General features: G+C 51.2%; 1 protein-coding gene across 1 annotated transcript in view; it reads left to right on the forward strand.

Annotated features, from left to right (window-relative positions):
- Window positions 1–25,337, forward strand: part of INPP5D (inositol polyphosphate-5-phosphatase D) — a 137,753-nt gene that overhangs the window by 80,308 nt on the left and 32,108 nt on the right. The window contains exons 9-16 of the mRNA XM_027537946.1: window positions 1,255–1,378; window positions 12,640–12,746; window positions 14,653–14,755; window positions 17,082–17,278; window positions 17,689–17,806; window positions 22,589–22,685; window positions 23,204–23,342; window positions 25,181–25,289. Coding sequence (XP_027393747.1) covers window positions 1,255–1,378; window positions 12,640–12,746; window positions 14,653–14,755; window positions 17,082–17,278; window positions 17,689–17,806; window positions 22,589–22,685; window positions 23,204–23,342; window positions 25,181–25,289 — 994 coding nt within the window. The remainder of the gene's footprint in view (window positions 1–1,254; window positions 1,379–12,639; window positions 12,747–14,652; window positions 14,756–17,081; window positions 17,279–17,688; window positions 17,807–22,588; window positions 22,686–23,203; window positions 23,343–25,180; window positions 25,290–25,337) is intronic.

The raw sequence follows: 25,337 nt of genomic DNA on the forward strand, positions 1-25,337 counted from the left end.
GATGGGTGTCTCGGTGACTCTGTGGAGCGTTCTTCATGGGGAGGATCCCATGGGAAGAGCTTCTCATTGACCCAAGACACCAAAACTTCATCCTTCTCCAAGTGGGGGCAGTGAGTGTCATCAAACAGGCGGCCCCCTGAATAGGCTGCAAAATAGTGCCTCGAGGTGGGGGTTAGCGGGAGAGAGGGGATTCCTATGATTTCTTTGGAAGGGACCGAGTTAGAATCTCCAGGCTCAAAAATGTGCTTTTCTTGTATTCCCCTGACACTGTGGAGCGTCTTGGCCTGCACTGGTTCCACATTCCAAACAGGATGGGGTGCCCACCCCCATGTCCTTCTGAGCCCTGATGAAAATTTTGTATTAAGATGTATTGCTGGGACTTCCCCGGTGGTCCAGTGGTTAAGATTCTGTGCTTATACTACAGGGGTGAGGCTTCCACCTCTGGTTGGGGAGCTAAGATTCCACATGTGTGTGTACGCATGTCTGCTTAGTGCTGTCAGACTCTTTGGGACCCCATGGACTGGAAGCCCTCCAGGGTCCTCCATCCATGGGATTCTCCAGGCAAGAATACTGAAGTGGGTTGCCATTCCCTTCTCCAGAGGATCTTCCTGACCCAAGGATTGAACCCAGGTCTCCTGCATTGCAGGCAGATTCTTTACTGTCTGAGCTACTAGGGAAGCCCAGATCCACATACCTCATGGCAAAAATAATAATAATAAAATAAAAACAAAATGTACAGAGCCAAGAGATACTGCTTATAGTTGAAAGGGAAAAAAGAAGATACATGTCCATATTCTGAGTGCCTAGACAATTGTCTTCTTCCTAATTGTTATCAGTAAATTTCATATATTGGTTGTAAGAGGGCCTGGGAGCTTCAGTCTATTACTAAAATCCTCTGGAAGGAGGTGACTCATCAGATTTCTGAGTGTTGTCAGATTAATCAGCGAATAAAGCATCTTCTAGTAGCTCATCCGTCTCCTCCACCAAACCCTTTGGCAGAACAGCTGATGTGCACACAGCAGAGAAGCTGGGCTCCTTCCACATTTTAGCGATTCTCAGGAGCTGCCAGCAAAAACTCCCCCTGGGGCAAAGGAGGCTCAGAAATAGAAGCCAGAGATCCCACACGGGAGGGACACATGGCCAAGGGCCGCCCAGTCACATGGACAAGGGGCTCGTGGGTGGTGCTGAGAAAGCACCGAGAAGGGATGACCAGCACCTCTTCTTCCCCTTCCCTCCTCTTCCTTCTTTCCACAGGTGAAGGCAGAATCTCTGGGGATTCCTCAGAAACTGCAGCTCAAGGTCGATGTCGAGTCTGGGAAACTGATCATTAAGAAGTCCAAGGACAGTTCTGAGGACAAGTTCTACACCCACAAGAAAAGTAAGGCCCTTGCGTCCATAAAATCCTCGTTCTGCAGATATCCTTCCTGTGGCCGCCGGCTATGCGGAGCAGGCTGTCGGGAAAGCCAGTCTTACCAGGAGCCTTCCACCCTCTACTGGGGTACCTCCCAGCCTCCGCCCTGCCTGTGGTGCCTCTCCAGTTCTCAGGCTCCCCTCCTGTGCCCCCTACACCTTGAGGCCTGGCCAAGATGCTCCACCTGCTTCCTCCCACTCTGGGGAAACAAGCTTACGCTTGGCCCTGGGTGGTGGTTCCGTATACGTACGTGCTCTTCCTACTAGGAGGCGGGCTGATGTGCGTGGTCATGCTTGTGCTTGGTTCAGGCCTTGCTGATCAAATCAGGGTAGCACATCCCTAGGGTAGCACAGACACGATTCAGCCTGGCGTTAATGTCACGGGCTCTAAATTCAGACTGGACATTCCCAGCTCCGCCGCTTAGCACCTGTGTAACCTTGCACATGACCCTTAACCTTCCTGGGCCTCAGTTTCCTCATCTGTAAAATGGGGATGATAAGGTCCCCGTGAATTAATCCACATGGAAGGCTCCTTAGGAAAGCCTAGCACATAGGAGTCAACTCTGGGCAACTGAGGCTTTGCATTTCAAATAGTCTCATCAGTAAAATGGAAAATATTCCACACCAAAGGCTAATGGAGAAGCTGCTATGGGCCAAGCACTGGGGATCCTGGGCAAGCAGAACAATCAAAGACTCTGCCCATGTGGAATTTACATCCCATTGCACTGAGTGGCCAGTAAGTATGTCAGTAGGATGATTTCAGCTATTACTGAGTGCTGGAAGCCACAGGTGATGGATGGAGAATAACTGGGGCTAGGAGGCAATTTGGGGGGCAGAGTCTGGAGTTGGCAGCCTTGTCAGTGCGGATGGAAAGTGAGAGCCAGCAGTGTGGCAAGCTCAGGGAAAGAGAAAGGCTAGAGAGAGGCTCTTGGGGGCGGGACCCCTGAAGGGAAACTGAATTTTGGGGGGCAACAGAGCAGAGTGGTGGAAAATGCTGATATGGCCCTGACATCATTGCCTGGGCTCAGAGCCCCGCCTGCCAGGGAGAGGGCAGCTCCAAGCCTCAGTTTCTCCATCTGTACAGTGGGGGGGAGCCCATGTATCATCACAGCATGATACTTTCTGAGCCCCATTTCCTCACTTGATATTGGTTTATCCTCACAAGGCTGACAGATTCCCCGAGACAGTACTAAGCACCACAGACTCATCCCTTAAATAAATTTCCACCCTAACACAACATTTTGTGTTCCAGTTCAGGTTTTCAAACCCCTGAAGACAAAGTCCCTCTGGTCCATAAGCAGTGTTTTTTTTATCCTTCAGGGATTCAAACTCTGTTTAGTAGCATATAACTAGGGATGCCAGATTTAGCAAATAAAAATACAGGATACCCAGTTAAACTTGAATTTCAGATAAACAATGAAAAATTTTAGTATAAATATGTCCCATGCAATACTTGGAACATATTTATAAAGGTATGTTTTTTTTCTGAAAAGGAATCCCAGGCAATCCCAGGCATGATCAGAATCTTTTGTTGTTAATAAAGTGGTATGAGAAGAGAAAGAACAGAGAAGAAAGCAGAAAACATCACAGGAGTTTCTGTAAACAGAAAACATTACAGTGCTTAGTTTCTCAGTCATGTCTGACTCTTTAAGACCCCATGGGCTGTACCCCACCAGGCTCATCTGCCCATGAGGTTTCTCCAGGCAAAAATACTGGAGTGGGTAGCCGTTTCCTTCTCCAGGGGATCTTCCCAACCCAGGGATTGAACCCAGGTCTCCCACATTGCAGGCGGATTCTTTACCGTCTGAGCCACCAGGGAAGCCCTTGCAAAGAGTAAAGGTAAATATTTTTTCATTAAACTTGTGTTGTAGTTATGCACATATGCACATACATATAGTCATTGTATACATGTGGTTACATGAAAACCCTTTTCTTGCTATCTGGAAGTGGGGAATTCTCATCTGGTTCTGCTAGAGGCCTGGCTTGTGGGATAGATAGAATATTCTGGAGACAGTTGGAGACCATGACTGATGGCCAGAGTTGAGAAACTGGGGAAATCCAGACTCACTAGCCTTGCGAAGCAGGTGCCTGTTGGGAGCGTGGGCTCCACACTGTCTGACCTCTGCTATTTAGCCCTGAGCTGAAGTGATCTTGAGAGATTGTCCTGGGTCAGCACCACCTGCCCTGAAGCTCTTGCCAGCAGAGGTGGCAGACGGGAGCAGGTCACGGCATGTCCCACACAGGTCTCTAGGGGACACAAGCCACAGCTTCGCCCCTCTGAGAACATTGGCCTGAGCTGAGTATTCAGAGGGCAGATATTTGGCCTGACAGCCAAGCCCTGCAGATTCCTCCCATTGCCCCCAAGAAACCCTAGAGTTGGACCTCCATGGGAAATTGTTTGTTCAGCAAAAACTTGATGCCAGATGCTCTGCTGGGAACAGCAGGACAGAGGATAAGAACTTGCATAGGCTCCGAGGCTAGACTGCCCAGGTTCAGATCTAGGCTCCACTACTTCCTTGCTGTATCATGTTGGCCTAGTGGCTTAACCACTCTGTGCCTCCATTTTCTCATCTGTGAAATGGGAATAATAGTAATGTCTCATAGGCTTGTCATGAGTAGACGAGCTAATGTGTGTGAGAGTACCTCCCTGTGCCTAATAGCAGCACTGGCCCCACAGCAAAGCGTCCAGGCAGAGGCCAGGGGACGGGGGTTGCCCCATATGCGTCTGCCCTGTCCTGAAACCTGCTCCTGAGTCCCACCTGGGCTGAGGCACCAAAGTCCAAGGGATGCTCTCAGGGCGGCAAGCGGATGGAAGTCTGGGGACCAGCCCTGTGCAGGAGGTGGGATACAGCCTGGAGAAGCAGGTAGATGGAGTAGGGAGGTGTCAGAAGCCCAGCCTGAAGTCTCAGGTCAGCTGCTTGTGAGCTTGATCTAGAGCCCTCTCTAGCAAGGAATGTGCAAGTTATCTAGGACCAACCAGATTGGAACTATGAATAATGGGCTACTGCACAAACGGAGTGTGGAGGGCCCACCCCAAATCCTGGTGGAGAGATAGCTGATTGAAATCGCCAAGAACTACAGTGTGTCCATGACTCTGTGGTCATGGTAGAAGCCCCTCCTGGAGTAGAGACAGAGCAGTGTCCTCAGTTTACTATTCTGTCAAATGGGTACAGTAGCATCCTGTAGGGTGGCCGTGAGTCTTAAGTAAACATCAAAGCACACAGTGCCGAGCATCTAGCAGATGCTCAATAAAATTGACTGTTACCACCATCCCCTGGAGGAGAACATGGCAGTCCACTCCGGTATTCTTGCCTGGAGAATCCCATGGACACAGGAGCCTGGAAGGTTACAGTCCATGGGGTTGAAAAGAGTCAGATATGACTGAAGCAGCTGAGCATGAGCACCATCATCATGGTATAATTATCCCTCCAAGGCAGCTCTGAGGGAGGCAGGGAGCAGTGAGGAGGACAGCGCAGGAAAGGAAGCCCCTAAACACTGGAGTGTGGCGGCTGTCATACTCACAGAGTTGGGGTCACAGGGCAGGGGCAGGACTGATCCATCCACTGCCAACCTGGGCAGGAGAACCAGTGACTTACTGAAGGTGTGAGCATGGAGGACTCATGAGAGATCAGCTTAGAACTCTAAGTTCCTCTTCACTGTCATGGAGACTGACTTAGAACTGAAAGGGGTGGACCCAACTTTGATAAGAGGAAACAGAAGCCTCAGATGAGTAAGGAGATTGTCAGAGAGTGCCCGCTTGCTTGAGGTTTCTGAATTGAAAGAAACGCCTGTCAGGATTCTGAGAAGCACTGGGAATTCTTGTCAGTTAATTCAATGGACGTTTTTCTTTTGAACATCTCCTGTGGGCCAGCCCTGAGTTTGGCCCTCCCTCCAAGAATCTGTGGTTTAGGAGGGAAAGCTGACGTGAGCATGTATTACAGCGTGTGTCAGATGTGAGCTTAGCCCTGGAGGAGGACTGATTAGCTCTGTTGGTAAGGTGGTGCAAAGATGCCTCCCACCACAGAGGTGGCTCTGTCTGGGGCTTTGAAGGCTGAATAGGAATTCAAGTATGTGGTAGGGGAGGGGAGGGCACTTGGACTCAGAGAATGGCATGTGCAAGGAATGCCTCAGGATGTTAGGGAAATCAAATGTCACTTGCTGTGGCCCTGGAGGGAAGAGCAGTGGGGCATGGGGTCCCAGATGTGGGCAGGGCCTTGAATGCAGAGTAAGAGTTGGAGATGTTCTCCTGGGGGCTGGGGAGCACGGACGGGTTTACTGTCTGCGGGGTGAGTGTACACTTTTGTGGCTTGTGAACACTGGGGAGGTGCCATGAGATCCTGGAGCGGGGATAGAGCTGAGCTGGAGACCAGTGGCCCTGAGAAAACCCAGCTGGAGTCCAGAATGAACTACTGTGGTGTGGGTCTGTGAGCCCTTAAAAGAGAAGCACAGATGCCCTGGGCTTGCCAGCCAGCTGTCTGCGGCCTCACCAGCCTGGCTCCTGTCTTCCCTCAGTGTCGATGGGGCTTGGCTCATCCTCTGTCATGGCACCTGTCATATCAGATCACAATTACTGTTCACAAGTCCCCTCCCTCAAAGAGTGGGGTCTTCCCCTCACTCATCCTGGAATCCACAAGTTCTCGCACAGGACCTGGTTTCCGGTCGGTGCGTGCTCAGTGATTGCCAATTGAGCACTGGTAATGTCACTTATAAATTCCTGACCCCTCCACCATCAATGTGGGCTCCACAGGGCCCAGGAGGGTGGGGTGGGCGGTCTTTGTCCACTGTTAAATTCCCAAAATCTAGAACAGTGCTTGGCACAGAATACGTGATCAATAAACACATACTGAGTGCACGAATGAATGAATGACTGTGAGGCCAGTGAAAGAACACAGTTCATGTGGCTGTGTGTTTCGGTGGCTTCTTTGTAGCGGGTACTAGCGAGGCAGCGTGCCTCAGGGACAAGGGGCTCTGGGTAAACCACATTCACGTCTGCGGCCAGTAATGGTGTGACGCTGAGCGAGTTGACTGAACTACTCCAAGCCTCCATGTTCACGTCTGTAAAGTGGATTCCTATAGGGCTGCTGTGAGGGCTGGTGGGATGAGACGTGTCCTTAGCAGTCCTGACGCAGTCAGATTCCAATCGTGGTGATTATTGTAAAGTGCTGCCCTCTTGGAGGAACTCTCTGACTGCAGGTGTTGGAGCTTCCTTGCCTTGTTCTGGTCACCACGTTCCTTAGTAGCTCTGGCATCAAGGTCTCCCACACGTAAGAAAGGCCAGCTGCCACGTAAGGAAATCATAATGTTCTCACTCACTGAGCAGCTACAACCTGCGGAGTGCTGGAGGTGTGAAGCTGAGCTAACCGGGTGTGCTCTTAGCCCCGAGGGAGGTTACATCCAAGGAAGGGTCAGGGAGAGAAAGAAACGAGTACACAAACCAGGAAGGCATCAGGGAGTGGTAAACTCTTCATCTGGGAACTTAAATAGGAGGACACGCCAGTCATGGAGGAAATGACAAAATGCCATTGGAGTTGACAGTTGAGCATCAAGAAGATACTGGCTATGCAAAAACCAGGGGCAGAGGCCCTTGGGCAGAGGTTTCAAGGAGTCAGCAAGTTCCAAGTGTGAGGAGGTGGGGAGGCTGGAGCACAGGTGGTGCAGAGATTGGGCACTTGGTGCCCACCATGGGGCCTGGGTGACCCAGGATGCTCTCTAAGTGCAATGAGCCACCAGTGAGTGCTTAGTCGCTCAGTCATGTCCAACTCTTTGCAACCCCATGGAGTGCAGCCCGCCAGGCTCCTCTGTCCACGAGGATTCTCGAGGCAAGAATACTGGAGTGGGTTGCCATGTCCTACTCCAGGGGATCTTTCTGACCCAGGGATCAAACACAAGTCTCCCACATTGCAGGCATTAAAGAAGTTTTAAGCAGGAGCATGGTGTGATCTGCCTTTAAAATGAACTCTAGCTGCTGTGCTGAGAATAAGTGATGGCAGGAGGCAGGCAGACATGCAGAGACCAATTAAAGGGCTGTGACAGCGAGGCAAGAGGTGGTGGTGGCTTGAGATGGGGAAAAATGGACAGACTGGGAATGTTCTGGAGGTGTGCTCAGTCACTCAGTTATGTCCACCCCGTGGACTGTGGCCTGCATCTGTCCATGGGATTCTCCAGGCAAGAATACTGAAGTTGGTAGTCATTCCTTCTCCAGAGGATCTTCCCAATCCAGGAATAGAACCCGGGCCTTCTGCATTGCAGGCAGATTCTTTACCATCTGAGCCAACCAGGGAAACCCAAAAGTGAAAATGTTAGTTGCTCAGTCCTACCTAACTCTTTGTGACCCCATAAACTATAGCCCACCACGCTCCTCTGTCCATGGAGTTCTCCAGGCAAGAATACTGGAGTGGGTAACCATTCCTTCTCCAGGGGATCTTCCCAACCCAGGGACTGAACCTGGGTCTCCTACATTGTAGGCCCATTCTTTACTGTCTGAGCTACCAGGGGAGCCTGTGATCTACAGGTTCTGGGGGTAGACCTGCCCATACCTAATAATAGATGAGATGGAGAGGGACAAGGCGTGGGAACAAGCGGGTCACTTACTGAACCTGCTAACACTCATATTAATAACACTAATCGGGACTTCCCTGATACCTCAGTTGGTAAAGAATCTGCCTGCAATGCAGGAGACCCTGGTTCGATTCCTGGGTCAGGAAGATCCGCTAGAGAAGGGATGGGCTACCCACTCCAGTATTCTTAGGCTTCCCTTGTGGTTTAGCTGGTAAAGAATCCACCTGCAATGCGGGAGACCTGGGTTCAGTCCCTGGGTTGGGAAGATTCCCTGGAGAAGGGAAAGGCTACCCACTCCAGTATTCTGGCCTGGAGAATTCCACGGACTGTATAGTCCATGGGGTCACAAAGAGTCAGACACGACTGAGCAGCTTTCACTTTAATACTAATTCTGAGCCAGCAAGACCTCACATCCCAGGGAAGCCACACGGTCCTACAAGTAGATGTGAAGGAAATCCATACGTTTAGAGGTAAGGAGACACAGCCTAACAGCAGCAGATTTGGAAGAGTTCGGGCATTCCAGTAGTGGGTAAGACTCATGCCGTGGCACATTTACCACTGCTGATAAGGCCGATGGGCTTTCTGAGAGCAGGGAACCCCCACGATTTCCCTTGAGTGAAACTTCAGCTCAAGAGGGTAGCTGAACACACACAGGATTGTCTTTTCCCTTCGTAAAGGCAAAACTCAGAGGGACAAAGAAAACAGGAAAGAAAATGAGGGCAACACAATTCTGAAAAGCGATGGATCATGATAACCATGCCATAGGAACCAAAACAGCTAAATTTTAAATGTATCATAGGAAAAGCTGAGATGCCTGACTCACACCACAGAACCACAAAGGGCTGAGGAATTGATAGCATCAGGGTGCCTGGAGTGAGGGTGAAGCTGGGGTTATAAACAGCAGGATTGGATACAAATCTTTTTAAAGACTTGGACCCACCAGCTCCCCGTCCATTCCACACAGCCAGTGGCTTCCCCTCACACGTTAGGCAGAAGACCTAAAGTTTGAGGAGGTTAGGGACTGGGAGACCCCGGGCATGGTGAGGGCGGAGGAATCTACCAAATACAGAGGACTCGATAACAGGTATTTCTGAATGCTGAGATGCCAGCCTGTATCCTTACCCAGCTTGGGATGCTGCCATCCAGGCCCACTACCTGCAGGCAGGAAGATGACCAACCCAGGAACAAAAATCCAAAGACACTGCCATGAAGAGGTTCCCCATGAATCAGCCCATGAGATCACCCTGTGGAGAAACCTTGCTGGACAGTCCCCACTGTCACGGTTGGGACCCAAGGACCCCCAGTCATTGGAGGGAAGCCTGCAATAGGAGAAGACTCAAGGCAGAAATAAGCAAAAAGACAAACTTGGAGGAAATAAATTATGATGGTTTAAAAGAAACTGGGCCGTGAAACCAGAACAGAATGCTATTCAAGGAACATTCAGAGAACAAAATAAAAGTGAAGAAAAAGGAGGAGGAGGAAGGGAGTGGAAGGAGATTGGTAAGAAGAAATAAAACATTATAGCAGAATTTTTTTCAGAAAATTTTAAAATAAAAACTCAAAGGAAGGGTGGAAAGATAAAATTGAGGAAAACTCCCAGAAAGTAGAACAAAAGGATAAAAGGAAGGAAAATAGGAGAGAAAAGGTTTTTAACAATTAGAAGACCAGTCCAGGAGATCCAGTACCAACATAATCAGTCAGTCAGAGAAAACACGGAAATGGTGAGAAATTTCATTAAAGAAATAATTCAAGAAAGGTCCTCAGGACTGAACACCACCAGTTTCCAGACTAAAAACGGCCCACCATATTCCAACATAGCCTGAGGCATAGCAGTGTTGAAAAGTCTCACAATACTGGATTCTAAGAAAAGATCCCCAAAACTTCAAAGCAAAAGATAGATTACAGACTGTGTCACGGGTCCCCAGTGCTTCCCGGGTGGCTCAGTGGTAAAGAATCCACCTGCCAATGCAGGAGACATTAAAGGGCTTGGGTTTGATCCCTGGGTCAGGAAGATCCCCTGGAGAAGGAAATGGCAACCCACTCCAGTATTCTTGCCTGGGAAATCCCATGGGCAGAGGAACCTGGTGGGCTACAGTCCATGGGGTCACAAAGGAATTGGACATGGCTTAGTGACTAAAGAACAACAACATGGGTCCCCAAGATCATATGTAGGTTAACTGAGTCTCTGGGAAAATTCCCAGGACTCAGCATGGAGTCATATCGCTGTGATTCACTGCGGTTGAAAGGACACAGAGTATAGTCAGCAAAAGGAAAGGATGCCTGGGGTGAAGTCCAGGAGAGACCAGGCAGCAGCTTCCAGAAGCCCCTCCCCTCGGAGGCACATAGCACGAGCTGAATTCATCCCTTGCTGAGTTGTGACAACACGTGTGAAATGCCATCTACCAGGGGTGCTTGTTAGGGACTCAGCATCCCAGGATTTCACTGGAGGCTGGTCACAGGGGAATAAATAGATGGGGAAACAGTGGCAGACTTTATTTTGGGGGGCTCCAGAATCACTGCAGATGGTGACTGCAGTGAAATGAAAAGATGCGTACTCCTTGGAAGGAAAGTTACGACCAACCTAGACAGCATATTAACAAGCAGAGACATTATTACTCTGCCAACAGAGGCCCATCCAGTCGAGGATGTGGTTTTTCCAGTAGTCATGTAAGGATGTGAGAGTTGGACTGTGAAGAAAGTTGAGCACCGAAAAATTGATGCTTTTGAACTGTGGTGTTGGAGAAGACTCTTGAGAGTCCCTTGGACTTCAAGGAGATCCAACCAGTCCATCCTAAAGGAGATCAGTCCTGAATATTCGTTGGAAGGACTGATGTTGAAGCTGAAACTCCAATACTGTGGCCACTTGATGTGAAGGGCTGACTCACTTGAAAAGACCCTGATGTTGGGAAAGATTGAAGGTGGGAGGAGAAGGGGACAACAGAGGATGAGACGGTTGGATGGCATCACTGACTCAATGGACGTGAGTTTGAGTAAACTCCGGGAGTCAGTGATGGACAGGGAGGCCTGGCGTGCTGCAGTCCGTGGGGTCGCAAAGAGTCGGACACGACTGAGCGACTGAACTGAACTGAGCTGGTCGCCTAGTCACCTTCAGCCTGGTACACACCCAGAGTCCAGACTCTCAGGGGAAGCCCAGTTAGTGTTGGTTGCTCAGTTGTGTCTGACTCTTTGTGACCCCATGACTGTAGCCCAGGAGGAAAACTAGTATTCAGCATAAACCACACTGTTCGTACAGGTAGCACAGGCATAGTGAGTTGCTCTTAGTTCCTGGCATGCTGGGGACCCTTCTCAAATCCAAAGTCCTGGATGCCAACCAAGGCCACCTTCAAGCAAACTCTCCCAGGACAGCAGTCAGGCCTGCCTGGGAACTCTTCTGCATGTAGGCGGATCGGAATGACATTTTATGTCTCAGTAGTAATGCTGCGAACCAGAAATGACGGAGCAGGGTCTCGAGAGCCCTGAGGAAAATTATTCCCAACTTAGAGCTGTGTCAGGGAAGTGCGAGTATAGCGTTTTCAGGCATTCGAAGCCTCCAAAAGTGTCTCGCCCCATCCCCTTTCTTGGAAAGCTGCTAGAGATGTTGCTCTACCAAAATGAAGGTGTAAGCTGAGGAAGAGGAAGACATGGGGATCCAATACAAGTGAGACAGGGGTGAATGGATTTCCTGGATGATGGAGAGGGCGGGCCCTAAGTCATGGCTCTGCATCAGACCTTGAGGTCACCGGTCTGGAGAGAAGACCCAGAGGCCCTGGGAGAGAAACCGGCAGGGCATTGAAACTGATGAAAGCTCTTGGCCTCATGGCAGAGAGAATTACAGAGGGAGAGTGAGGACCAATGGAAAAATATGGCAATTAACTCCAGGAAAAAAACAGAAAGTTGTGTAGGAAAAAGAAAGCAGTCGAGGCTTGTCTGTCAAGAGCATTCCCATAATAACAAACACGGAATGTTTATCCAGCCAAAATGATGATGTAATTATTAGAGGGATGGTGGAGACACTGAAATTGTACACGGACAGGGGGAGGGGAATGGTGAGGTGGGGAAAGAGGCTGTAAATGTGAAAGAGAGCTAAATCTTCATCCTCTGTGGTGGGAAGTCCATATGTAATAGGAAGTACGTAAGACTGAAACACCAGGAAGTAGCAATATAAGCATCTTTTTGAAAGACACGAAGTATTAATAACATTCACAACAAAAAAATCCATTCAGGGAATTGAAAGTGAGTGCCTCTAGGGAGCAGGACACTGGAGCGAGGTGAAGTTGGGAAGTACTATTGTTCATAATGATTTGAGCCTCTTTTAATCATTGACAGAAGCACAAATATTTAATTTTTCATTTAGATATAAATTGCAAACAAGCACAAGAAGGAAGGGAGGAAGAGAAGGAAGGGAGAGAGGGAGGGAGCTGCAAAGATGGACAGGCACGCTGTCTCTGCCCTGATCAGGCCACCTCCTCCCATTCCAGGCTCCACCCTTCCCAACCCTGAGCTCCTCCCTGGAAGAGCAGCAAGGAGCAAGAATCTGGGAGACCAGGCACAGACTTGGTGCTCAGCCTGGGCCCGGAAAAGTCAGACTGCTGAGGTCAGGTGCCAGAGTGCCCTGGAGACTCCTCACGTGTTGGAGGATAACGAGAAAAGTAACTTTCCATCCCTCTTAAGTCCTGCAGCTCATCAAGTCTCAGAAGTTTCTGAACAAGTTGGTGATCCTGGTGGAAACAGAGAAGGAGAAGACCCTGCGGAAGGAGTACGTTTTTGCTGACTCCAAAGTAAGTGACCACAAAGCCCTAGGACGAGCCAGGAGGGGAGTGAGGGAGGCATGGTTTCTGAGGCTTGCTGGGTGCCTGGAAGTGGGTACCAGGTACCGTCAGCTCGCTCAACTCTCACACCCACTTCCCACCTGAAGCCAAGCCCAGGAAGGTGGAGGGAATGCAGGCCAGCTAGTAGCCCCATCTGCAACCTCTGCCACCACGCCAGCCTGTGGAAGAGTGCCTCCTTTATCATCCATGTCTTACCAGCGCTGAGCCCCCTTGGGAGGCTTTGAGCTTCCCTGGGATGCACCCGGAGGCCCTCGGAGACACCCCAGATTTAAATCTGAGTCTCAACCAGCACCCCTTCCATTTCTACACTTGCACAGCCCCCAAGCAGAAGTGAGATTCCCTACCAGGTCTGGCTGCTGGAATAAGAGGTGGGTGGGCTGATGGAGAAACTTGGGATCTGGGCGTTGTGGGGGCCTCTGTACAGACAGAGTCTCTGACCTGAGCCCTCACCTCACACGTGCCAACCAGGTGCAGAAACCCAGCATTGCGGCCCTGCTGTTTATCCTGCAAGCATGTGGCTCCGCTGAGCCAGGCACGGGGCTCCCAGCACGTCAAGGGTGGCTGACTGTGTCGGCCCCGCGGTGGAGGGACAGGGCTCCTGGCACGGGCCCACGGGGACTGCCCCATTGAGTGCTGGAACCTGGCTGTGTCTACCTGTGTGGCAGGGGAGAGCTGATAGGAGGCCAGTGGGGACTCTGTGGGCCCCAGAATTAGCTGAGAGGGTGAAAAGGACTGAGAGGAATGATCGAGAAGGAACTGGGGAGAAACAAGGAAGTGAGTTCCAGACAGGTAGGGGACGCATCGTGCTGGGCACATGGGCAGAGGTCCAAAACCCACTTCTGCTCATGGTCACATGCTCAGAAGATGAGGTACAAGGGTAAACCGAGGCACGTAGTTCTGAGCTGCCCCTAGACACAGATTTCCCATACAGACAGCCACCGTAATTCTCAGTGAGCTGCTTTCTTCAGCTGCAACTTAGATTTGCAATTAAATTAGACTGAATGATAGGAGATTGCCATCTACAGAGGTCTGAGACCGTCAAACATGGCTAATTTCACATGGTGTAGCCGAAAACTCTGGGCCACACTTGGTCCGCCCGCCTCTGCTATTGAACGGTAAGCTACTAGACGGCCACGTCCACTCTGTGCCCTGCTGTGTACAGGACAACAGAGTGAAGCCTACAGGGAAGGACAGCCTTCGTGGGGTCTTTTCTTTCTCGTTAGTTTCTTTCATTTAAATTTTCTTTCATTACATGAGTAATCTAATTCTTATTGGTAAAAAATAACTGATACAAATAAAAAGTTTAAAATAGAAAACACTCATATACACTAGTAATCCTTGGATTCTGTCTTTCAGGATGGTTTTTGTGTGTGTTTTGAAAAATACAAATGCAATGGTGCTGTTCATAGCTTTTTGTTAATTGGCTTTTCATGTCAAACAATGTATCTTGACCATCCACCCTTGTTGATGAAGTGTTTTTGCACCCAAATTTTTAAAATCTGTGGTCTTCTGGCCTATGGATGACCCATAAAACATTTAGCAATTCCCCTCCTAGGGCTGGACACGAAGGCCTCTAGGATTTTCTGTGTTGAAACACATGCTTCTGTCCCCATGATGTGGTCGGGTCTTCGCAGGGTCCCTGGTTCTTTCCTTAGTCGGGTCCTTGCAGAGGAAGGTCGGGGTTAGAGAAAAGCCTCTCTCTTAAGACCTCAGGCACGTATTTCCAGATGGCTCTGCTGGAAGTCAGCACTGATCCGCTCTCCCCCCAGTTTTCTCAAAGCTGACCAGTCCTTTGAAAGTGTCATGTGCAGGGAGGCGGAGGCCTTTCTGAGTCTGTCTGCCCTTCAATCCCTAGAAGAGAGAAGGTTTCTGCCAGCTCCTCCAGCAGATGAAGAACAAGCACTCGGAGCAGCCGGAGCCTGACATGATCACCATCTTTATCGGCACCTGGAACATGGGTGGGTCCGCCTGCCGCCCTGCCTCCCGGTCCCGCTCAAGGGCTCTGCTTTGCTGCCTCGGGCACCCTCGCCCCACCCCCAGCCCCTAGATGCAGGTACCCATCCTGAGACCAGAGGCAAAAGAAAGGAGCGCTGGGATTCTCAGCCGCCAAGTGCAGCTGAAAGGGGTTACGTACGTAGTTGCCAGAAATGGAAAGTTTTAGGTAAAGAGTTTGAATATATAGGTGAACGGGCCCTTGGGCACCTTCCGGCCTTGGGCAACTCGCCGAGGGGCTTCAGGCCTGGAAGAAGGAACTTCCTCTTTGATTTGGGCTGCCAGATTTATTGAGCGACAAAGAGGAAAAAAAGATGATGCCCAGCTGAATTTGAATTTCATGTAAACAACAAATTATTTTTTAGTATAAGAATTTAGCTAGAAATACATAACTGTGTGTGCTCAATTGTTCAGTCGTGTTTGACTCTTTTGCTGTCCCATGGACTGTAGCCGACCAGGCTCCTCTGTCCATGGAATTTTCCAGGCAAGACGAGTATGGAGTGGGTTGCCATTGCCTTCTCCAGCGGATCTTCTCGGCCTAGGGATTGAACCCGTGTCTCCTGCATTGGCAGGTGGATTCTACCACTGAGCCCCCTGGGAAGCAGAAATACATACTAAATATATATTAAGCTAAATATATATGCTATGTATATTTACATACTAATATATACCAAGTATAATATCTTAAATAAATTAATGTACTATAGTATACTGAATATAATTACACTAAATAATTATTTAGTATAACAGTTCAGTTAGAAGTGCAAATATACACCAAATATCCATTGTGCTAAACATGCATAGTGTATACTCAGATGCTAATACACATTTTTATACTAATCTGAGTTATACTAAGTAATTACTTAGTTTAAATATTCAGTTAGAAATTTTAAAAAATTAAGTAGATACAGAAGTTCCAGTCAATTTGAATTTTAGATAGTTATTCCAAAAAGTATCCATTGTTTATCTGAAATTTGAATTTAACTGGGCATGTCTCCCCCACTTTGGTCTGGAGCAGAATCAGGGCCACCACCCTCCCGACGCAGTAGACTAGTCACCTGGGAGGAAGTGGCTGAGCAGAGGGAGTGGGAATCTGAATGAAAAAGCTACATGGGACCCCTGGCCTGTCGCTGGGTGGAAGATGGGCTGGACTCAGGGAACTCAGGAGAGTTGCCCCCGTCCTGGTTGCACTAGCCTCAGCCTCCCCAGGTCTTCATGCCCAGAAACCCGAAGAGTCACAGCCACGCTGAAGTATTGGGTTGATAAAAAAATCTCATTTGGGTTTTACTGGAACAAACTTTTTGGTCAATCCAACAGAATGCGGGCCTAGTTCCTGTGTCCCTCAGTCTCTGCCACTGTTTCTCATTGGCCGCCTGAGTCCCTCAGCTCTCACACCCAGGGTTTCATGCACACAGGTGCCTGGCCCTTTCCCCTCTTTCCTTCTGCAAGCATGGAAATCTTTGATTTGGCTGTGCACCATCCAGGTGAACAGCTGCAGACATGCCCTTCACATGCCATGGAAGGAGCTGACTGGGGCAGTGTGGGAGGGTCTCCCGAGCAGAGACCACCAGGCCCCAGGGCTTATGTTCCCACGCTGAATCACAGTGGGAGTAGAGGTCAGGTCACTCCAGTTCTTGGCTTCTTGGCAGTCGTGAGCCAGGACAGTTTTCTCTCTGGGGGTAAAAAAAAGTTGACTCAACCTCCAAGATTTGGGGGGAAATAAATCTTTATCATTGTTTCTTTATTGAGCTGTTTAGGCTCAGGTTTTCCAATGGCAGTGGAGGTGGGCTGGGAGTAGGGGCTCCAGGCTCTTCGGTTCCTCTGGCTGACTCCTGCACGGCCTCTCTCAGTGTTCGGCTGAGATCTCTCTTGTGCAATGAGAGCATTGCTGTCTCCTAACTGTGGGTTAGAAGGCTCCATCCTAAACCTGTCAGCTGATAGCACTGTCTCAGTGGAGACAATGGAGAGTAATCTCCTCAAGGCCTATGTCCCAGTTACACTATAGCCCCAAAGACTAGGACAGTGGCTGACATCTGTGCTATGAATTCAAGTTGCTATGTGGAATCTTCAAGTGTTTCTGGCCTTTGAAACTTAATGCTGTCTTTACAAAGCAATGTAACATCCTGGGACACGATAGTGCCTCGCTCTGTACCTAAGGTACTTCGTTGGGAGGCCTGACTGGTTTTCAGGGACTATGTGACCCCCTGCCCCACCCCCATGTTTCCCCTGCGTCTGTTCTGACTGCTCCTGATGTACCTTTGACTCACTTGGTGTTGGGTTTTGCTGTTGAAGGTAACGCCCCCCCTCCCAAGAAGATCACGTCCTGGTTTCTCTCCAAGGGGCAGGGAAAGACGCGGGATGACTCAGCTGATTACATCCCCCATGACATCTACGTGATCGGGACCCAGGAGGACCCCCTGGGAGAGAAGGAGTGGCTGGAGATACTCAAACACTCCCTGCAAGAGGTCACCAGCATGACCTTTAAAACAGTGAGTGGTGGCCGTGGCCCCAGGTGGGACACCTGGGCAGTGGACCTGGCAAGTTGGGAGCATCTCGGGGGCAAGAGTGTGCTCAGTGGTCCCCCTGCCGTTCAGGGCCAGAGAGGCTCACCTGCATCCAATGATTAATGGTGTCCCTGGGCGTTGCTGATCACTGGGGTGGTCCCTCTCCCTTGCCCGAGCTTGTAGGTAACCTTTACTTCCTCGAAATCTAGTCAGTGCTGGCCCTATCTTTAAGACAACTTTGCGTCATCTGTGAAGCATCCTTAGGGGTCCCCTAAAGTATAGGGATGACCGGCAGGCCGCCCCACACCTGAGAGCGAGGGCTGGGTGTGAAACTCTTGCTCTGGGGTCAAGCACTGTGTCCTGGCCCAGGGTCACAGCACTGTCCCCCCCACCAGATCGCCATCCACACCCTCTGGAACATCCGCATCGTGGTGCTGGCCAAGCCGGAGCACGAGAACCGGATCAGCCACATCTGCACCGACAACGTGAAGACAGGCATCGCCAACACGCTGGGTGAGCCGGGGTGGGGGGTGTGTTCTGCGTAAGCTCATTTCTGCCCACACTCGCGTGTCTATCCCTTCTGGGATGGGTGGTCCTCCCAGCCTCCACGTGCTCCGGATGGTCCTCCCAGACTACATGCACCCGGGGTCTACCCCAGTGCTTCTGAGGATCTGCCAGAATGCTGTTGTGACTCAACACCTCTCAGGAGGAGCCCAACATTCTTGTGTTTCCGACGAACTCCCAGTGGTGTCAGGGCCGCTGGCTGACAGACCCCACCTTGAGTATCAGGGATCAAGGACAGGGGTCAACAGCCGTGCTGTGAAGGGTCAGGAAGTAAATATGTTAGGCTTTTCAGTCCATGCGCAATTTCTCAGCCCTGCTGCCGTCACACGAGAGCAGCTGCAGACAACAGCAACTTGGAAGAGCACGGCCGTGTTCTAGAGAACTGTTATCTACCAACAGGTGGAGGCTTGATTCGGCCCCTGGTCTAGACCTAGACAGACTCAGGTGGAGGTGGAAACGCTGCTATCAGCCGTGAGCCAGTGGGACCAGTCAGGCCGCTTCAGAGAACTGACACAGATGCGGAGGGCTGCATATGTATGTGTGTGAGTCTGTGTGTGTCTGAGTCTGTGTGTATTTGTGAGTGTGTGTGTGTGTAATAGAGTATGTGAGTCTGAATGTGAATGTGTATGTGAGTTTTTTGTGTCTTTTCAGTCTGTCTGTGTGTATTTGTGAATTTGTCAGTCTGTGAGTGTGTGTGTGAGTCTGTGTCAATGTGTCTGTGAGTGTGAGTCTGTCTGTGTGTCTATCAGTCTGTGTATGTGTCTGTCAGTCTATATGTATGAATGTGACTCTGTCAGTCTGTATGTGTAAGTGCGAGTCTGTCATTCTGTATGTGACTCTGTTTGTGAGTGTTAGTCACCTGTGTATGTGTGTCTGTCAGTCTGTGTGTGTCTGTGAGTGAGTCTGTCAGTCTGCGTGTGTGAGTGTGAGCCTGTCAGTCTGTGTGTGGCTGTGAGTCTGTCAGTCTGTGAGTGTAAGTCTGTCAATCTGTGTGTGTGGCTGTAAGTGAGTCTCTCAGTCTGTGAGTGTGAGTCTGTCAGTCTGTGAGTGTGAGTCTGTCAGCCTGTGTGTGTGTCTGTGAGTGAGTCTGTCAGTCTGTGTGTGTATGACTGTGAATGTGAGTGTGTCAGTCTGTGAGTATAAGTCTGTCAGTCTGTGTATGTGAGTGGGAGTCTGTCATTCTGTATGTGAGTCTGTTTGTGAGTGTGTTAGTCAGCCTGTGTATGTGTGTCTGTCAGGCTGTGTGAATATGACTCTCAGTCTGTATATGAATGTGTCTGTCAGTCTGTGAGTGTAAGTCTGTCAGTCTGAGTCTGTCAGTCTGTGTGTGTCTCTGAGTGAGTCTGTCAGTCTGTGTGCGTGTCTGTGAGTGAGTCTGTCAGTCTGTGTGTGTGTGACTGTGAATGTGAGTGTGTCAGTCTGTGAGTATAAGTCTGTCAGTCTGTGTATGTGAGTGTGACTGTCAGTCTGTATGTGTGAGTGCGAGTCTGTCATTCTGTATGTGAGTCTGTTTGTGAGTGTGTTAGTCAGCCTGTGTATGTGTGTCTGTCAGGCTGTGTGAATGTGACTCTCAGTCTATATATGAATGTGTCTGTCAGTCTGTGAGTGTAAGTCTGTCAGTCTGTGGACGTGAGTCTGTCAGTCTGTGTGTGTGTCTGTGAACGTGAGTCTGTCAGTCTGTGAGTGTGAATCTGTCAGTCTATGTGTGTGAGTGTGAGTCTGTCAGTCTGTGTGTGAGTGGCGGGGAGTGCATAGGGGCAGGTGCACCCACATGGGGGCCGTGGGTGGCACTGAGGGTGAGGCCAACGATTTCTGGTGCTTGGCGTCAGGGACAGGACAGAGCCCCAGAGGCGACAGGAAATAGAACTGCCGCCACCGAACGTGAAAAGCTCCCTCAGCCTTTCTGCTCACAAACCGCAAGCTGCCCGCGTCCACACCCACTTGTCCGCCTTCCTTCCTGTGGCAGCAGCTGCCCTGCTCCGACGCCCACGCCCTCTGCTGCCCAGGAACCCGCTTCTAGCCCTCGAGCCCCTCTGCGGGGCTGCCCGCCCCCTCCACCAGCCGCCAGCCACAGTCTGCTCAGACCTCCCGTTACAAGATAGGACCACCCTCAGCGGGACGGAGCTGACTGTACCCCCCGCCCCACTCAGCACGCTGCTGGGCCCCCAGGGTGTCTGTCCACCACACACAGGGCTGCTCCCACAGCTGGACACACAGACTGACAGCAGGATGGTGGGGAGTGAGCATGCCGGCAAAGAGTGTGTGGCAGGGGGTGGGCTGCTCCAGGGGCTACTTGAGATGGGGGGGGTCTAGGGGCCTCTCCGAGAAGTCAGAGGGCTGAGGAAATGGGAGGAGCGTTCCACGCAGCAGGAGCAGCGAAGCAAAGGCCTTGTGCTCGCTGGGCTCAGCCTTACAGGTGATGGGACAAGGCCAGAGAGGGAGGCAGCAGGCCCAGGCAGTCTGAGTTTCATGGCTCTAGGAGGGCAGCTTGGATGCAGGGGATTTCCCATGCACCATTTCCCAGTCCCTGCTTCCCTCCCCTCCTCTTCTCCTCTGGGGCCAATCTCCCCCCATTTCCCTCCCCTGAAATGGCTCCCAGCCATGGTTAGCACAGGGCAGGAGTTCACTGGGTGCTGACTGGCTGGTGGAAGAGCTGAGACCTCCGAGAGGGTGGACCCAGTGCCAGGCCGTGTGTGCTAAGTGCTTGCTGTGTTCATTTAATACAAACACCCTGTCGGGGCAGGGACTATTGTGAGCCCCCCTCACAGACATGACTCTGGAGGCTACAGTGATGTTCCCAAACCTGCCCAAGGCCCTGTGGCAAGGACGTGGTGGGCAGGGACTTAAGCCTAGGCCCCAGGCGGGGGAGAAGGCTGACAGGAGGGGCCTCATGGGGACAGGGGAGTCAACTCCAGGGCAGAGGGGAGAGAGCCTTGGGTCAGGAGGCCCGGCCTGGCTCGTCCCCGGGGCCGTCTCGTTGTCCAACCCAGACAGAACGTTAGCCAGCTGGGTGGTTTTACATTTTGAGTACCAAATTAAAGGAAAAGGAAACAAGGAAAGTCAATCTTCACAATGTATCTTATCAAACCTCCTGAAAGTGTTAGTCACTCAGTCGTGTCTGACTCTTCGCACCCCATGGACTGTAGCTCGACAGGCTCCTCTGGCCATAGAATTCTCCAGGCAAGAGTACTGGAGTGGGTTGCTCTGCCCTTCTCCAGGGGATCTTCCCGACCCAGGAATTGAACATGGGTCTCCTGCATTGCAGGCAGATTCTCTACCGGCTGAGCCACCAGGGCTCATTACCATTTCAATGGGTATTCAATTTAAAGGTTTATTAGCTATCTTACAGTCCATTCTTCTTCTAGGCTTACAATTCTGTTGTGTCTCTTATACTCACAGCCCGTCTCATTCAAGACCAGCACATCTCACAGCTGCCATGATGGGCAGAGAAAGTTCCCAGGCATGTGTCAGAACCACCTAGAGCAGGGCTGGCAGACTTGTTCTCTAAAAGGCTAGATAGTAAATATTTAAGACTCTGCAGGTCATGCTGTCTGTGTCATAACTACTGGACTCTATCTAAGGGCATAGCTGTGTTCCAATAAAATGTTGTTTATAGACTCTGAATTTCATATCATTTTAATTTTATATCAGATATTTAATCAAAATATTCTTCTTTTGATTTTCCCCCAACTATTTGAAAATGTAAAAACTGCCCTATAGCTGGTGGTGGGACAGTGTTGGCTGAACTCCTGACCCAGAAGACTTGTTAGACAGAGATTACTGACTCCCACTCTCAAAGTGAGTGGACATGAGGTCTGAGAAAACTCTGGGAGATGGTGATGGACAGGGAAGCCTGCAATGCTGTAGTCCATGGGGTCGCAAAGAGTTGGATATAACTTGGTGACTAAACAACAACAAACGTAATATATTTAGGGCTTCCCTGGTGGCTCAGTGGTAAAGAATCCACCTGCCAATGCAAGACATGTGGGTTTGATCCCTGAGTCGGGAAGTTTCCCTGGAGAAGGAAATGGCAATCCATTCTGATATTCTTGCCTGGGAAATCCCATGGACAGAGGAGCCTGAAGGGCTACAGCCCAGCCCATGGGGTTGCAAGAGTCAGACATGACTTTGTGACTGAACAACAGCAACTCCCAAAGCTCTGATTCAGCAGGTCCCGGGCGGGGCCTGTGATGTGCGCTTGCACCAAGTTCCCGGTGGTGCTGATGCTGCTGGTCTGGGGAACGCACTCTGAGAACCACGGGTCTCAGTGCGGGTTTTGTTCTCTCCAGGAAGCTGGGGTTTGCTGGTGCGAGGTCAGCCCCACCCCAGCCGCCGGCTCCTCCTTCTACCTCCTCTTCTCAAGGTTTCTGAGTATTTCTGATGGCCCTGCTTGGACCTGTGGGAAACACACACACACACACACACCTGCTGAGAGGGCGATGCCAGGATGACTTAACACCGGCAGCTTCCTCCCTCAGACCTGCCGAGAACCCCAAGGCTGCCGGCTGTTCACCCCGTTTTCTTATTCTAGAGGAACCTCACCCCCCACCCCAGTCCCTGTCCCCTGCCATCTCTCACCCTAGATGAAGCTGCTCTTTTTCTTCCTTGGCCTCCACTTTTCCCCACACCTGTTCTCTCCTGACGAGTGGCTTGGCTTCACCCTGATTTCCCACCACTTGGCAACTTTGCCTGTCGGGTGTTCTGACTTTTCCCTTCTCCCCCTCCCTTTAGGGAACAAGGGAGCCGTGGGGGTGTCGTTCATGTTCAACGGAACCTCCTTGGGATTTGTTAACAGCCACCTGACTTCAGGAAGTGAAAAGAAACTCAGGTAATGGCGCTCACTCCCCAAGAGCAACTTTTGGGGTTATTTGCCCAGACAGACCTCAACACCTGAACCCTGTAAGCCCTTGGCCACGACCCTGCCCTGTTGGCCTCTAAGGACTTTTCCTGTGGTCTCATCAAAGCTAACTGTGGCACAGGGGTGTGGGTGAATCTTGCCTAGGGGACAGAACAGACACTTCCTTGTGTCACCCCAGAGGCACCTAAACACCACTCCGCTTCTCAAGGGGAAAGCCTCCTTGGGGCACCGTCACAAGTGAGAGCCCTATTTGCCTATGGTGGCGCAGTCATGCAGAGTCATCGGGAAGGCTGATGACTGAGTCCCTGCAGAGCAGATGCTCCCAGGGCCCTGCCCTGCATTCCCAGTTCAGCCCAGGGACCACATCAGATGGGTGGTTGCTGCAGACTTAAGTCTCACTTCCCCACATGTCCCCCTCTGACTTCCTGGCCCATGGAGTAGGGAACCCACGGTCCCGTGCTAAGCTGGCCGCTTTTTCGTTTCATTAGGCGAAACCAAAACTATATGAATATTCTCCGGTTTCTGGCCCTGGGAGACAAGAAGCTGAGTTCCTTTAACATCACTCACCGCTTCACCCACCTCTTCTGGCTCGGGGATCTCAACTACCGCGTGGAGCTGCCTACCTGGGTGAGGGGCTCTCTGCCCAGGGCCGGGGATTGCACAGGACAGAGGCTCCTTTGAGCTGACTCAGGGTGGAGGTCGTGGAGACCCACAGACCGAGCTGGTCCAGAGGGGCCACTCCTCTGGGACTCGATACTGTTGCAACTATGGAGCCACTGCCTTTCTTTACCATTCGCCTCTGCTCAGCCTGGGCTTCCCTGGTAGCTCAGCTGGTAAAGAAACCGTCTGCAATGCAGGGGACCCCAGTTCAATTCCTGGGCCGGGAAGATCTGTTGAAGAAGGGATAGGCTACCCACTCCAGTATTCTTGGGCTTCCTTGGTGGCTCAGCTAGTAATGAATCTGCCTGCCATGTGGGAGACCTGGGCTTGATCCCTGGGTTGGGAAAATCCCCTGGAGAAGGGAACGGCTACCCACACCAGTATTCTGGCCTGGAGAATTCCGTGGACTGTATAGTCCATGGGGTCACAAAGAGTCGGACACGACTGAGCAGCTTTCACTTTCACTTTCTGCTCACACCTACTTCCCACACACCTGTTCTGGCCACCCCTCCCTACCACCTCTCTGCCCCTCCGGTGCCCTAGCTGACCAGCAGCAGCCTCTCAACTCACCAGTCCCAGATCCCGAGGAAAGGCTGAAGTCTGTGGGGACCAGCTCAATTTTCTCCCCAAATCATGGGTCACCAGGTAGCCTAAGGAAGACACTCCTGAATTTGGACACCCATCCAATGAGCAGCAGTCGGAGGGGGCCCCCGGCACAGATGGCCTTGCTCCCTTGGGGAAGGTAAAGGATTCCGTGGGAAGGGGGTGAACTGGCATGGCCCCTAGACGTGGTAAGAACGAAATGCGGTCACATTTGTGCTCCTAAAAGAGGGGGCAGGGGCCAGGCCTGGGAGCAGAACCACGCCTGTCTGCTCCCTGTGTAACAGGAGTCCTTTGCACTGGTGTCTGTGCCGGGGGAGGGGACGGTGGAGACACCTGATTTTACAGTTTTGAGCACAAGAAGCCTGAGAAGATGGCCTTGGGTCGCCGCAGATCTCTGACAGTGGGATTGGACCTGGGCCTTGGGGCTCTGCTCCCAGATGCTTTCCCAGGCATCCCACATCCCGCACTCCTGGGCCTCCCGCTACCACAGCGGCTCTTGGCCCATCTGCGCCCTCCTCACCTCTCCAACCCCTCCCTCCCTCACAAGATGCTTCTCGAGAATTCCTCCTCTCCCTCCTGACTGAGCAGGCAGAGGGGATGGGGTAGACAGGGGCCCCACAGATCCTGACCCTTCCCAATTAGGGGCCATCCCAGCCATTCACTCCCTAGAGGGTCTGCCCAGTGCATCTGCCAGAGTGGATGTAACATAAGTCCTGGGAGAGAGGACAGCTGGATCCCGAGGCTGGCACAGCCCACCAACGTCATGGTGACTCGGAGTCTGAGCCCAGATCACAGAGGCCTGGTGCCCACAGATTCAGGGGCTAGGGTCTCAGATCCTTTCATAGCCTTATGAACAAGCTGTCTCACAGAGACCATGAGAGAGCAAGGGAGACATACCTACCAAGGAAGTCTTATAAAAAGGATGCCAGAAGTCCATGTGCAAAAATAGTGCCCCTCTGCAAATTTAGGACAGCCAGAAGCTTCTGTTATTGAGTTGATACTTCACTACACTTGCAGGGTTCTCCTTATTAAATGATTGAGTGTAAATAAGCACCAACTTGACATCTCTAGAACCAGGGTCTGGGGCAGCTTCGGGGGCTCGGAGTCCTGGTATGGCAGGGAGGCAGGATGTGGATGATGTGGCCCTTGTCATGTGGTGAAGGGGTTGTCTCACCAGTGGCCCGGCCGTGTCTTTGCTCCAGGAGGCAGAAACCATCATTCAGAAGATCAGGCAGCAGCAGTACGCAGACCTCCTGTCCCACGACCAGCTGCTCATGGAGAGGAAGGAGCAGAAGGTTTTCCTGCACTTTGGTGAGAACCACCATCCTTTTCTCATGGGCCCCCTCCCTCCATGGTTCT

Source organism: Bos indicus x Bos taurus, chromosome 3, assembly GCF_003369695.1.
Source record: "Bos indicus x Bos taurus breed Angus x Brahman F1 hybrid chromosome 3, Bos_hybrid_MaternalHap_v2.0, whole genome shotgun sequence".
Lineage (NCBI taxonomy): Eukaryota > Metazoa > Chordata > Mammalia > Artiodactyla > Bovidae > Bos > Bos indicus x Bos taurus.